Source organism: Zonotrichia albicollis, chromosome 14 (genome assembly GCF_047830755.1).
Source record: "Zonotrichia albicollis isolate bZonAlb1 chromosome 14, bZonAlb1.hap1, whole genome shotgun sequence".
Lineage (NCBI taxonomy): Eukaryota > Metazoa > Chordata > Aves > Passeriformes > Passerellidae > Zonotrichia > Zonotrichia albicollis.
The window spans coordinates 19,915,219-19,930,498 of NC_133832.1; the positions used below are offsets into that span (position 1 = coordinate 19,915,219).

General features: G+C 56.7%; 1 protein-coding gene across 4 annotated transcripts in view; it reads right to left on the reverse strand.

The window, feature by feature from the left end:
• Positions 1–14,029, reverse strand: part of PCDH19 (protocadherin 19) — a 58,845-nt gene extending 44,816 nt beyond the window's left edge. For 3 of the 4 annotated variants that reach the window (XR_012582610.1, XM_014271778.3, XM_014271777.3), the window contains exons 1-2: positions 11,507–14,028; positions 8,362–8,689 (exon numbers count right to left, since the gene is read on the reverse strand). Coding sequence is in view for 3 of the 4 variants with exons in the window: in XM_014271778.3 (XP_014127253.2) it covers positions 8,362–8,689; positions 11,507–13,647 (2,469 nt within the window). In the remaining variant the exon portion in view is untranslated. Of the gene's footprint in view, positions 1–8,361; positions 8,690–11,506 lie in introns of all 4 variants that reach the window. The other variant, XM_074551380.1, reaches the window with a different exon arrangement.
• Positions 14,030–15,280: the final 1,251 nt, after the last annotated feature.

Here is a 15,280-nt window from a genome sequence, read left to right on the forward strand (position 1 = left end):
TAACCTTTATGATTCTAAGCACTCTTTTTGACCCAGATTGAATGAGGCAACATCTGCAGAGCCTTTCACAAAATTGTACTCGGTGTGCACTATTGTAAGTCTGCTGCCAAAGATAAATGTTATTATTTTAAAGCCATCATCCTTCTAATAGATGAGCAAACACACTGCATTAGCATAGCCTGCAGAGCTGGAGCACGGGTGAGAAAATGCCAGAGGGGTTTCACTTAATGGAATTTTACATACCTGACTTAGGATGGGTTAATGCAATCCACCAACACGGGAATTTACAACCTGCCCTGTGGCAAACACCTGCCAGTACAAACGATGGAATAATCCAGCAGCTCCAGCTCCCCGTGAGAAACACAGGGCACTCACACCCAGATCTCAGCAGGGTGCAAGATGAGCAGCTCACCTGCAGATGAGTCCCCAGCACACTGTGACTGACAGGTTTGTCACCCACCTGCCTGTCCTGGGTGGCAGGTGCAGCACTGGCATCGCCTGTGGGTGCTCAGTGCCATCAGAGGCTGTAGGAGTGCAGTACCTGTCACACACCTGCCTGTGCAGTATCAGCTGTCCCCAGCCCTCACCAGGCCTGGAGAACTCTCTGTAATTCCATGTTAAACAGGAGACACTTCAGGCTCAGCATGAATCACTTGTCCAGCTGACATAAGCCATTCCTTCACTCCAAATCTAGACAGGAGCTAGAGGGAGACACTGGAGCAGAGATGTTGTGCCTCTTCTCCACAAACCCTCCAACAGGTGCCACAGACAGGCTCTGTCCCAGCAGGGACAGTGACACTGGGAGCTGCCAGCAGCCCAGTGTGCCTGTGCTGAGCCCTGGTGATGTTGTCCTGGGGACCCTGGGGACACTGGGGACACTGGGGACTGGAACTGCCCCAGCACAGCCCTGCCAGCACAGCACTGCCTGCACAGCACCCCACCCATCCCCTATGCAGAGCATGCTCTAATTTGAATTATAATTACACTTATAAGCACACAGATTACAACTATTTATGCTACAAATAAGACCATCCTGTATTTTAATTAACAGAAAATGATTGGAACTCAACTCTAGCCTCTACTGGGAACAATATCTGACAATTTATTGAAGCAAGGCCACACCAGCCCCACGAGCAGCCTGGCAGGAGAGGGGGAGCGGGCAGGGCTGGGGGTCTCACCCATCTGAGCCCCCACAAAAGAGCAGGAGCTGCTGGCAGAGTGGGCAAGGGGTGAGGAGAGAGGGGAGGGAGGAGAGAGGGAGGGGAGAGGAGAGATGGAGGAGAAAGGAGAGATGGAGGAGAAAGGAGAGATGGAGGAGAGAAGGTTCCAGGAGAGATGATGGGGCAGAGAGGGCAAAGCCGGAGAGATGGAGGAGAGAGGGATGGCAGGAGGGATGGAGGAGAGAAGGTTCCAGGAGAGATGATGGAGCAGAGAGGTCTCCCAGGGGAGATGGAGGGCCCATCCCTGGGCAGCCTGCAGGCAAAGCTGGGGATGGAAGCAGGCAGGACACAATGCCTTTGCCCTTGCTGGCTGCTGGGAATTCAGGAATGGCCTGAGCAGGCACAGCCAGCGAGGGCAGGAGCCCAAGGAGCTGGAAGGGCACCTGGCTGAGGAGCTGCTCTGGCTCACAGCCCTCAGGAGGGACTGGAGGAAATGGCAGCTGGAAAATGCAGCTCTTCCACCCAGCCAAGCAGATGCACACAAGGTTATTCAAAGGCTACTGCACTTGGCCTCAGTGATGGCTCTGCATGAGCACGTGCTGTAAGCAAAGGAAACCAGAGGGAGAAACCACAGAGCTCAAACCACTCGATACAACACAGATTCACTGGGATACTGCTGTAAGAAAGCCCATGCAAGACTATCCTTTGGATGAAATTTTTAAAAAACCTTACTAGAAATCTTTCCCAGTTTAAGAGAAAATTCTTATCTGCCATGTAAATATAGTTGCAGAAGCTTTTTTTATAGACTTCACGAGTTATGCATTAGAAATGTGCATCAGAAATTCAAATTTTCCAAGAGGAAATATTTAAGGAACCTACCAACCCAAACCATTCTATGATTCTATGAAAACAAGAGAAGCCTCTCCAGTTCCAGTAAAAGTGAACCATAAAAGCAGTAGCATAAAAACAAATGAGATGTATCTGATTATATGACATATTATATACCCACATAATGAGGTGCAATATGTAATAATTCCATACACACTTCTGTAGGCATAGGGATACAGGTGTGAACACTGCAGTGTTAGGTTACTGTCTCAATCTGATGATCTTAAATCCTCGAGCTGAATCATTCAGTGATTCTATGGAGGATACCACAAAGATACAACATACAGTATGTAATATACAACAACATGATCATATCCATGGGAGCACTCAGGCCTTGCTGTTAAACACAAGCAGCCCTAATCCTCCACAGACCATTGGAGCAAACCCCTTTGGTCCCTCCTGACCAGGACCCAACCACAGCCCAGAAAACCCCTGGAAAGCGCCAGGAGCTGCCAGGATGCGTGGCAGCCCCACATCACCAAAACAAACCATGTGCTGTTTACTGGGGAACATGGCAGTGCTCAGCTCCTAGCTGAACTCAATCTCAACTGCCTTTTCCACACTAAATGATGTGATGATCTTGGGAAAAGCCAAAGAGTGTTGAACTAAGGGCCTGCCCCACACCCAGGGAGCATCACACGGTTAAACACAAATGGGAGCTGCTGTGTTTATCTCTGTTGCAAGGTATTGAAGGGAATTTCTCCATACAACAGCTTGGGGCGATTGCATTAAGAGATGTATAATTTGGTTAGGCTGACCTCAGACTGGAATAAAGAGCTGCTGATTTCCATAATGTCAGCCTGTGACACTCTGAGAGGTCAGGGAACCTACAGCGATACACAATCCACTCTGGGAGCAGTGAAACTGAGAGGTCTGCTGGGGTTTGGGGCCAGCAGGGGCAGCACACAGGGAGGCTGGGGGTGCCAGGGTCCCTGGCAATGCAGAGTGGGGCTGGGTGCCCAGGCAGGGAGATTGGGGGTCCCACAACTCCTGGCAATGCAGAGTGGGGCTGGGTGCCCACACAGGGATGTGGGGGTCCCATCCCACCACCCCAAACCCTGGCAATGCAAAGTGGTGCTGGGTGCCCAGACAGGGATGTGGGGGTCTCATCCCACCACCCCAAACCCTGGCAATGCAAAGTGGTGCTGGGTGCCCAGACTGGGATGTGGGGGTCCCATCCCACCACCCCAATCCCTGGCAATGCAGAGCAGTGCTGGGTGCCCAGGCAGGGACAGAAGCCATCCCCAGGGAGGGGACATCAGTGCATGGCTAAAGCTGAGAGCATCACTCCTGTTTGAGGCTGGCTGGCTCCAGGCAGGGCTGCTGGGGCTCGGGGGGCAGAGCAGAGCAGAGCAGAGCAGAGCCTGACCTGCCTTCCCCAGCACCGTGCATCAGTGGCAGGCACAAAAAAGTGCTGAGTTACAGTGACCTCCCAAGGAGAAAACAAGACTGGCAGCGCTGCCTGCGAAGCCAGCCTTCCCACGAGTGGAACATCATCCCTGCTAATGCTTTAATTATTATGGCTCCTGAAAATAAGCCTCATCTCATCACCCCGCCTGCCTCAACACAGCAAACTTTCTCCGGGTTGGAAATCATCTCCTTTTCCCCTTTTTCCCTGCTCTATACACAGCATTACTCAGAAGCAAGCCAAATCCCTTCCAATTATATATCATGACGTTTCCCCAGCGCCGCACTAAAGCGAGGCCCTTCACTTCTAAATGGCATGGTTTATAACAAATTGTCTGTTATACCAGACAGAAACTGATTTCCTCAAACCCAGCATATTAAAGTGAGTACATTCATTCTGGTTGTAACACACAAAATGTGATTATAACAGACACTTTGGGGGCTTTTTAAGGCTAGCGGAGAAGAGGAGGATAAGCTGGAGGGGAAGAAAGAATTGACAAGTAGAGAAATGACAGAGAAAGAGAAACAGCCACGCTGATTTCATTTCTTACAAAACAAAAATCTTTGTGTGCTGTAGAAATGTGCTTTAGTTAACACCGCCAGATAGCCAGAGCAAAAGCTGCCGGTGCTGCCTGAAACGAAAATTGCTCTATTGTGCTGAGAAAACCATTTCCCACAGCGAGCAGAACGCTTTCCAGGTAGTACAAAGCAGATCTGAAACCAACGGGGCCTCATCCTGCCACTGCTGCTCCCTCAAATAATCCCTGGAGCCACGAGGAGCCCCAGCTAAATAAATCAGAGTGAGTGAGGATTATGTGGGAGTGTATCAAGGTTGGGGGATTAGACCGGGATTACCACTAAAACCAGTAATTCCCCATCTTACTGATGGTGGCCATCAGCTCGGGAGGAGGTGGATGGCCACAGCTCTGGGAGCTGTTGGGTGTGTGGGTCCTGTTGGGTCAGAGGCTGCTCCATCCTGACCTTCTCCTCCCGCGGCCCAACCAAAGCAGCACCAGAGCAGGACCACGCCTGATCCATGCCCTGCTCACAGAGCAGTGCCAGGGCTGCCACTTCCAGTGCTGCCACCACGGAGCCATCCCAGAGCCAGCCAAGGACCTCCCTGCCAGTGCCACCCAGCTCCACCCTCTCACAGAGGGCTCTGCTCTCCCTGTCACACCTCCTGGCCTCCGGCAGCCAGGCCCTGCCACCACGGTGTCCCCAGGGCAGCCCTGGGACAGAGTGAGCTGCTGTGCCCAGGGTGTTTCCCATCCTGGAGCAGCAAACGAAGCCATCTCCCAAAGCAGTGCAAATCTGGGATGTAACAGATCCAGCCATCGCACACACACTGTTTGCTTTCAAACCACCAAGTCAAGATGCAGGCATGTGAGTGCTACCCAAGGGGGGCTGCTCTGCATGCAGGTCATGTGCCCTGGATCCTAAAGGGCTCAGCATTCAGACCAATTTCCACACCATCCCAATGCCACATGCATTTTTATCAAGGAAGCTGCCTGATGGCCCTATAAATTTTGATTTTTAATCTCCTGGTACAACTTCCAGCGATATGCATGCCAAACCTGACAACAACCCCTTTTGGTTTCAAAGCTAACTTCTCCTCTAGCTCAAGGAAGACAAAAAGAGCTCTCAGCAGCAGCAAAGGCTCTGAGCAGCAATGCCCTTGCAGCTCCAGCACGTCCCACTGTCCCTGCTGCAGAACCAGCCTGAACTAACAGGGGCCAAGCCTCGTGCTGTCAGCCAGGATCACCAGAGCTGTTCCAAAGGCTTCCTGCCACCTCTGCCTACAGCCACAGGGCACTGAGGGGCTGTGGGCACTGCCCTGAGTGGCTCCCTGGCACCCACTGAATCCCAGCAGGGCCACAGCACCCCAGGATATCGCCCCTTGCTCTCTTGGCAGCTGCACCCCAGCAGAGCTGACAGCCCAGCCCCAGCCAAAGGGAAAGGCTTTATAAGGGTGGGCTCAAACTTCTGTGGCATCCTCAGAGCAGGGCTGCAGCCCCTCAGACACCCCTCTTTAATCCTTTCCAGATCACCAGGGAAAGATGAGAAGCACCAACAAACCCAATTATTCCCAGCCCCGAGACCTGCCACGGCACTAGAAGAAACATTTCCTGAAGCTCCACAAACAAGGCATCCTTGGGGACTGTTATTTCAAGGCTCCTGACTGCTAAAATAAATGAGGCTCACGTTAAAGACCAGCCACATCACAGACCCACTGCTGCCGGGGCAGCACGTGCTGCAGAGGCAATAGCTCACCCTCAGCCACAGCCACCATATGCCAAGTGACACTGCCACAGACACATTCTCCTCGTAGTTTATCTGTTCTCAAGCCAAGCTTTGCCTTCCCATCAGGAGAAGTCACTCCTAGGTGGAGCAGCAGTGATCTCTCCCCGGTGCTGACACCTCACAGAGCCTCCCTGGGGAAACAGCAGCAGCTCCATTGCTGGGAGCATCCAAACCAGCCCAGACACAGCACCACTGCAGGGGAGGCTCTGGCTCTGTAAACTCTGGGCAGGGAGTGTGTTTATTACACCCTCAGCCCCAGGAGGTGTGCCAAGAGCGCCCTGCACAGCCACAGCCCCACGGCACTGCGCTGCTCCGGCAGGGATGGCTGCAGGGCTCAGGGCTGCCATGCTCCCCCATGGGAACAGCTGCTGGGTGTTTCTGTGGCACCCCGAGGGCCAGGACAGGGTGACACCAGCACCAATGAGCCACCTCACTCCCAGGGGTCACCAGGATTTACTGAAGCCAACAGAACCCACACCACCAGCAAGACAGCTGTGCCTGCAACAGCTGGAAGTGTAACATGGGGGTTCTGCCAAAAAACATCAACATTCCCACCCTGAACTGAACTTCCAAACAGCTTCCCGTTGGGATTTCTCCACCCCATGCCCCGATCCTGCCCTTTTGTCCAGAAGCACTCCAGAGGGGGAGCAGACCCTGCCAGGACGTGTTGCTCTCACACCAGAGCCCTGGCAGGACTGGCGAGCTGCCTGCTGCCCTCGGCAGCTCCAGGGCTGCTGCTCCACTGACACTCCAGCACTCATTACAAGAGACACACTGGTGTCTGCAGGCAAGTACCAGCTCCTCACAGAGCACCTCACCTGCACTAGTGATGGGAAGATGGAGTGAGCTGCAGGCACAGGGAGAAACAAGCATCCCCTGTCCCTCACAAGAGGGTGAGCAAGGCAGGGACAGCTCTGGAGGGCACACTCCATGAGACCCCAGCCCAGCTGCTCTACCACAGAGAAGCACAGGCAGCAGTGCCTTCTGCATGCAGCTGCCTGATAACTTCGTCAGTTGTGATGGTGCTGATGGTCCTTCCATCCTCCCTGGCACCTGAGACCCCTCACTCCTGGAGAATGCCAGCCTGCGATGGGTTTGTGAATCACAGGCTGACAGGGTGCTCCACTGCTCCAGTGCCCACAGCAAGGCACCAGCCAGAGATGCACTCCAGAATCCTCTCCAGGAGCACAGGAATTCCTCAGGGAGCACTGCCCACAACAGCAGTGGTCACTCGTGCGGGCCAGCCTGGTACACAACTCTCAGAGCTGGTTCTGCCCCAGGAGAAGTGCCAAACCCCAGGGTTCAGTGAACATTCTGTCAATACCAGCACAGCAGGAGCAGGCCCCAGCACCAGCCCTCTCCAGCAGCCCTGCAGAGCACTGGGCCTGGCTCTCTGCAGCTCCAGGATGAATCTGAAGCAGCTCCTCTGCCTTCAGCAACAGCATTTTGCATTTACACCAGCACACTGAACACAAAACCGAGTGAGCCATAAATATTTCAGCTGCTTTTTCAGCTTTGTTATTCTGTTCAAAGCAAGAAACATGACAAACCTTTGATTGTTTTGCTTAAAACCAAACAATAATTCAAAGAGAGACAAACAAGCAACATTAAATGATGCCTGTGATGTACAGGAAAGCCAAAGAATTAGAAGAAACTGATGAGGATGGTGTGGATCAGAGCAGGTACCACCCATCCCTCCCATGCCAGCCAGGGTCCTGCAGAGCACAGGGACAGCACTGGGCCAGGTGTGCAGGTGGGCACAATGGGACATCCTGCATGGTCTGCACCCCCAGCAGGGCCAGCAGCCTCCAGAGAACAGCCACCAACACTGCTCCCAACAGCCTTTTCAAAAAACTCCTGTGAAGGCGAGTGTCTGCTCCCCCGAGCATGGCCACACTCAGAATCCTCCTGCCAACAGCCACCTCCGGGATCCCGGGCACGAGGACACAGCCTGGCCTGGCCCGTCCCACCTGGGCACCTCTGAGCTCTCTGCAGTGTCTGGGCACGAAACACCCACCCATGGCCACACGTCAGGGCTGCCCCAGAGCCCACAGGTGAGTGCTGGCTGCTCCCCTGCCCAGGCTCCATCACTGCCTCCCCCTGGGGTGTGCAGCGCACAGGAACCACCTGAGTGTGCTCTGTGCAACACACAGGAACCACAGCAGTGTGCTTGTGCAACACACAGGAACCACCAAAGCCTGCCCTGTCCAGCACACAGAAGCCACCAGACTGTGCCCTGCCAGGCACACAGAAACCACCAAAACCCGCCCTGTGCAGCACACAGAAGGCAGCAGTGCCCATTTGCCCAGTAGCCTGTTTTGGCAGCGCTGACACCGACAGACCCATTTTGGCAGCGCTGGCACTGTCACACCAGTTTTGGCAGCACTGGCACTGTCAGACCTCTGGGAACAGCTCAGCACAAACCCTGCTGACCCTGGGCACAGCTCAGCACAAACCCACCCTGGGCACAGCTCAGTTCAAACCCACCCTGGGCACATCTCAGCCCAAACCCACCCTGGGCACAGCTCAGCACAAACCCTGCTGATCCTGGGCACATCTCAGCCCGAACCCACCCCGGGCACAGCCCTGGCCGCACCGTGCTCACCTCGGGCAGCGGCATGCCGTTGATGATGAGGTCGGGCTGCTGCGGGCTCTGCCCCGTGAAGGTGTGGTGGTAGATGTGGTTGGAGCCCGCGTTCCTGCTGTTCTGGCTCTCCACGTTGAGGAAGGTGCTCTCGGAGCGGCGGCAGCCCAGTGGCAGCGTCTGCTGGTGGTAGTCGAAGTAGTTGAGGGAGGAGGTGAGGGAGGAGCAGCTGACCACGTTCATTTTGTCCGTCTCCTCCACGTCCCGCGGCACCAGGCGGATGTCGTTCTTGCTGATCTTCTTCTTCTTGCTGGATTTCTTCTGGTGCCCGTAGGAGTACTCCGCTATCCTGGGGGACAGAGGGAAATGAGAGGCTGAGAGCATCCCAAACCCTGCCCCGCCAAACTCCCACGCAGGAACCCAGAGGGCCTGGCCCCATCTCCGTGCGGGCTCTTAGTCATGCACGTTACGTCATGGTTTGGTGGCACAACACACTCTTTAGCTTATTTTCACATGCATAACGTTTTCAGGTCAAACACGTAAAAAAAAATGGGAAGGGAGAATGCTTCTCTTTTGACCTAGTCTATGTAATTGTTGATATTTAGTTACTAGACGTAAAGTCCAGCCTGCAGAAGAGAAAAATGGAGATGTTAAAATCCATGAACTGAAAAGGGTACCTGCATTCATTTCCATGCATAATAAGGATTTTAAAAGTGATTTAATTTGGTCCCCATAATGAAAATTCAAAACGAATAGCAGATTTTTTCCCCAGTTCGTTTTCCACAGCAGTAAATAAAGCAGACCCAGAAGCAGCCCTAGCTGGCAAGCTCAATTCTCTCACACTCCAAAGGCTGTTTGTTTATTAATGCTTTATCTAAACTGCTGGTGTTTTGACTGTCTCCTGATCATACCTGATCTTTTCTCCAATTGAATTCCATTCCTGCCTCACACTGACACGCACATCCCCTTCTGCTGGGAAATGCTTTCACCTTCTCAAAACCAGAGAACAACAACCGTGTGTTTTGCAAAGAAAAATGATCCTTTTTGACCTTTTTATTTCACTGCAAGCTTGTTTTTCTCTGCCTTTCCTTCCCTCTTTGCTTCCCACCTGCCAAAAGAATCAACTGATGAACTGCCTTGTTTGCCTTCTGCAAAACACCAGAGGAAAAAAGTTACTGCAAAACAACACCCAAGCAAATAATGACAAATTATTTGCACCTTGCATTAGTTGAGTCTGCTCGGCTCAGACTGGCTGTGGCTCATCTTCCCACAGTGAGCACCACAACAGTCCCTGCCATTAATTGTTCATGCACAGCACTGGGCAACTCGGTATTTCCTAGGCAAGCACATCCAATGCCATGCACAGTCAGAAATGCACATCTGAAAGTCAGGATTTTGCTCCTCTTCTTGTTGTGATAACAGCATTAAAAAAAAAAATCCAATAGCTGCAACAGAAATAACTGGATGAATAAATAATACAGTTGATCTGGAAAGGCAAATCTTGGACAAATATTCTTGTTCCAGAAAGCTAATTGCCTAAGCATGAAAATGCCACTAAGTCGAACAGCCCTCATCTGTGCCTCATAAATTAACACGTCATTGGAAGAGTCTCCAGCAGCTCCAGTGAAGAATCTCCCACACAAGGCACCGCAAAGCCCAAAGGCGTGGGGAGAGGGTGCCTGGTGCCTCCCCAGCCCTGCAGCTGCCTCCTGCCCAGACACACACCGACCACAGCCCCATACCCCGAGCGTGCAGAGAAATCACAGCGAGGCACGGGTTGCTGCTGTGCCAACACTCTATATGCTGCTGACTCGTCCAACAATGCCTGATGAAGCTTTAATTGTTTTGTTTACCTAAATGTTTAAGTTTGGCAATGCGAGAGCTCAATTATTTCCTGCAGGCATTCATTTTTCTGTCCTTTCTCTATTGACCAATTATTTAATTAAACCGCACTTCATTAATCCCCAAGCCGTCACAGTAAACCCGGGGCTTATACGTTTGTGGGTAGCTCTTAGGGGCACCACCACAACATGATTTTTATCCATTCAGGTCCCATCCCCTTTTAATGGGCCGAGCTGGCAAGAAATCTGCTCTGTGAGCTTTCACTCGGAGCTAGACATCCCATAATACAGCACAGACCGACCTTTATTTGCAGATGATTTTTCCCCCATCGAGCAAAAAGGCTTATATACGCACTTTACGCTGTGAAAACGGGGTACAATGCCCCGACTCTCCGGCATTATTTCTGCGTAAATAAAACTTTAAAGACCGCACATCCCCCCGCGCCGCTGAATTGCCAGGGGCGAGCGTGCGTTTCCAAGGTAGAGCAAAATTAATTTCCATCCCTCCTCTCTGAAACGACTCGGTGCCGAAGGAATGGAGAAGTCATGGCTATTTCACTAGTAACAGGATTAAACCATTTATGAGGCATTGCAGCTGCTCTTTTATGGCATCTGATTGATATTCATGTGTGGTTAGCATTTGTCTCCTAACTTGTGTAACACAGAGAATAGTAAAAGAGAGACAATAATCGCCGGGCTGTTACATATTCAGGGGACTGGATTTCCCCGCTCAGCCTTTCAGCGCTCCGGGCGCGGGCTGACCTCCCCTCCGGCATTCCGGACCGAGGAGCGCCGGCCCAGCCGGGGCACAACGGCCCCGAAACGCCCGGAGCCGTGCCCGGCAGCGCTGCCGGTACCGGAGCCGCTCGGGGCCGTGCCGGGGCCGGGAGCCGCAGCGGGCACACAATAGCGCCTTTGAGCGCCCGCCGAGGCTCGGGGATGCCGCTGGCAGCGGCTGCTGCGGGGATGCTGCGGGGCCGGGGGCTCTCCGCCCTCGGCAGCGAACCGGCCGTGCCCCCGGAAAAGCCAGGAAAACCGCTCTGCCCGCTGCGAGCGGTGATGGAGCACGGAGAATCCGCGCTGCTGCAACAGATTGTCAAGCCGCACAATTAAGGCGATTCGTTACTCCGCGCTCTCCTCGCAGAGAGCGATTTCTTAAAGCTTTGCAAGAAATCTTCTTGCAGGGATAGGAACCTCAGTTTTGCTCCTAAGGCAAATCCACCCCTCTTCGCCGCCCCCGAGTATACAGCAGCAAATGCAAAAGTAACCGCGGGGGCAAAAATCAAAGCAGACCCGCAGGTGCACATAAACAAAGGTAGCTTTACCTGCAGTTGTAGGTCCTGATTTCCTTGTTATCCCTTTTGCACTTGACTGCCACAAAGATCATGGTGACAAAAAGAATGGCTGCAATAGACCCCAGGGCAATAATGAAAATCAAGGAGAGGTTAACAGATCCTATGGACTCCTGGGCATCCAGGGCTGGAGACAGGTATATCAAAATCAAGGCAGAAGCCGAGAGAGATGTTTTCCCATGGTCGTGAGCCACCACGATGAGCTCATAGGCTGTTTTGGAATTCTCCCCAAAGGCTCTGGTGGTCCTTATCTCTCCATTGACCTGGTCGATCTCAAAAAATCCTCTGTCTCCTTCCACCATTTCGTAGGAAAGTCTGCCATTTTCACCCTCATCATAGTCATCTGCCTTGACCACGGTGACCAGGTAGCCAACCCCCGCGTTCCTGGGGATGTACACCTCCGCCGTCCCGTTGACCAGCGGCGGGGCCGTGATCACGGGCGTGTTGTCATTGACGTCCAGGACGATCACCCTGACGGTGGCATTGCTCTGCAGAGAGGGATTACCCCCATCTTTTGCCAAGACCTTGAACTCAAAGGCCTTGGTCTGCTCATGGTTGAAGGACCTCAAAGCATAGATATCTCCAGAGTTGGGGTTGATGGAGACATAGGTGAAAACAGGCATGTCCCTGACTTGGGAGGGCACGATCTGGTAGGACACGCTGCCATTGAGGCCCAGGTCGGGGTCTCTGGCCGACACCGAGAGCAGGTAGGCCCCTGGGGTGTTGTTCTCCTGCACGATGACTTGGTAATAGGGCTTGGAGAAGTGGGGATGGTTGTCATTCTCATCTGTGATCTTGACGGTGAAGGACTTGGTGGCCTGCAGGGACGGGATGCCATTATCCCTGGCCTGGATGGTGAGGTTGTACTGGTCCCTCTGCTCGCGGTCCAGCCGCCCGTCCACCAGGATGGTGGAGAAGCTCTCGTACTCCTGCAGCCGGAAGGGCACGTTGCCCAGGAGCTTGCACTGCACGCGCCCGTTGGCCCCCGAGTCGCGGTCCGAGACGCGCACCAGGGCGATGACGTAGCCCGGCGGGGCGTTCTCGCTCACCTCCACCAGCTCACTGTTGACAGACAGCAGGTTGATGAGGGGCGGGTTGTCGTTGGCGTCCTGGACGCTGATGGTCACTTTGCAGTGGGCAGGGATGGAGTTAGGCCCCAGGTCCTTGGCCTGCACGTCCAGCTCATAGACGTGGCCCTCCTCGTAGTCGATGGCACCGCTCACCGTGATGAGGCCGCTCTGGGGGTCGATCTGGAAGAGCTCCCGGGCCCGCTCAGAGACGTAGCTGTGGAAAGAGTAGAGCACCTGGCCGTTGGTGCCCTCGTCCGGGTCGGAGGCGTTGAGGCGGATGACTGGCGTCCCCGGCGGGGCATTTTCAGGCACACTGACGGTGTAGGCTGGCTCCTCGAAGAGCGGGTTGTTGTCGTTGGAGTCGATGACGCGGATGCTGAGCTCCACCGTGCCAAAGTTGGGCGGGTCACCACCATCCAGCGCCGTGATCACATAGCTGTAGTGGGACTGGGTCTCACGGTCCAGGCTCTTCTCCACCACCAGCTCAGCAAAACGAGACCCGTCACCCCGCGTCTTGGTCTCCAGCCCAAAGAGGTCATTGGGGGTGATCTCATAGCTCTGCACTCCAAAACTGCCCGAGTCCGGGTCATAGGCACTCTCCAGTGGCACCCGGGTGCCAGGGCTGGCCGTCTCCGAGATCTCCAGCTCGATTTGGTCCGTGGGGAAGCTGGGCGCGTTGTCGTTAAGGTCCTTGATCTCCAGCTTGATCACGCAGATCTCCATGGAGCTGGACATCACCTCCAGCGAGATGACACACTTGGGGCTCTGTCGGCATAGCAGGTCCCTGTCGATCTTCTGCTTGGTCACCAGCAGCCCGGACCCGGGGCTGATGTCCACCAAGTGGGGGGCCGAGTTGGAGACCACCCGGAAAGCGGCGGGCTGCCGGGGGTCCAGCACGAACCCGGCGTCCCGGGCGTCCTTGGCGACGTTGGCGATCACCGTGCCGGCCCGCTGCTCCTCCTCCACCGAGTACTTGAGGTTGACGAGGGCCCCGGCGCCGGCCCAGAGCAAGGCGGCCCCCAGCAGCGCCGGGAGAGCCCCCATGGCCGCGCCGCCGCTCCGCCCGCCGCGCCGCGCCCCGACGGCCGCCGGCCGCGCTCCTCAGCGGCCCGCCGCGCTCATGCGGGCAGCGCCCGCCGGGCTGCCCCGGCGGCGGGCGGGCGGCTGCGGGCACCGGAGCCGCGGTCCCCCGCGCACACGCCAACGCCGTCCGCTCAGGCGCTCCGTGCCGGCGGCGCCGCGGAATGGCCGGGCATGGCGAGCGGGTGCGGGCGCAGAAGCGGGGCGCTGAGCCGAGCGGTACCGGAGCGAGGAGCGAGGAGCCGAGCCGTGCAGCGCAGCGCCGAGCCAGCCGAGCCCGCTCCCGCCGGCGCTCGCTGCGGCGGCCGCACGCCACTGCCCGCAGTCCGGAGCGCCGGCGGGCGGCGCGGGGGCGGGCGGCGCGGGGGCGGGCGGTGCCCGGCGCAGCCAATAGGCGCTCGGGGGCGGGACCGGCGCGCCGCGCCGCCGCCAATGGGAGAGCGCCGCCGGCCGGGGGCGGGGCCGGGGCGGGGCCGGCGGCGCGGACGGGAGCGGAGCGGGAGCGGAGGCGCGCGGAGCGGAGTGGGACCGGACGGAGCCGCTGCCCAAGCCGGGAGCCCGCTGTCCCCGCTCCCCTGCCCCGCTGAGACCGTCCCGCTGCCCGAGAGCTGCGGACGCAGTGGTGTTTTGGCTCCGCGGCCGTGGTCACCGGCGGTTTCTTATTTAGCCAGTGCGCACTGGGCGGTGGCGGATCTCGCGGACAGCGTGGGGACCACAGAGTCCAGCGGAGCGCCCCAAGTCTGTTCAGTAGAGACCGAACCCTCTGGGGCATGAGGACCCCGCTATACCGGGCAGTGTTCCCGGGAGCCGGCGAGGGGCCCGGGACCGCCCAACGCCCCCGGGAGGCTCCAGCCCCGCAGCGCTCGCTGCACCGTGCTGATCCCTGGAGAAACCACCGCCGTACCGAGTCCTCCTAACATAACGATGAAATAAAGTGTTCCCGGGTGCGTGTGCCCGTGCCTTACCTCCCGTCTCCGCGCCGTCCGCAGGGTCCCGGGGGCTCTGTACGGGGCCGGGGGATGGTGTCACCGGGAGAACCCCCGGCAGTTCTCGGCTCGGAAACCTCCTAACACGCCGCTCCCTTCCCCGGGGTTACAGCGGGGCCGGTACCGGCGCCGCCGTCGGCAAAGCGCCCCGCAGCCCGCCGATCGGCAGCGGGCAGGCAGCGAAGGCAGAGGGGGGCAGCGGGGCGGGCGTCCGGTGCATCTGCCGCGGCACGGGTCCCACTGGGTGGTTGGCATCGGGAACCGACACTTGGGCGGTGCCGCGCCCCGCGGGCTCGGCCCGGTGTGGCCCGGCCCGGCCCGGTCCTGCCCCGCCCCGCCCGGCCCAGCCCAGCCCAGCCCGGCTCAGCCCGGCCCGGCCCGGCCGCGCCGTCGGGCCCGGGCGCGCCTTCCCAGGCACAAGGGCGCCATCTCGCGGCCGCGCGGGGGGCGGCACCGAGACAGCAAGAGAACGGGACACCGAGACACCGAGAGAACGGGACACCAGAACACCGGGACTCCGGGACACCCGGCCTGGGCGGGGTCCTCGGGCGGCACGGGCCCCTCCCGGCTGGGAGGGCCTGTAGAGGGTGACCGGGGCATCCCCTGCCGCC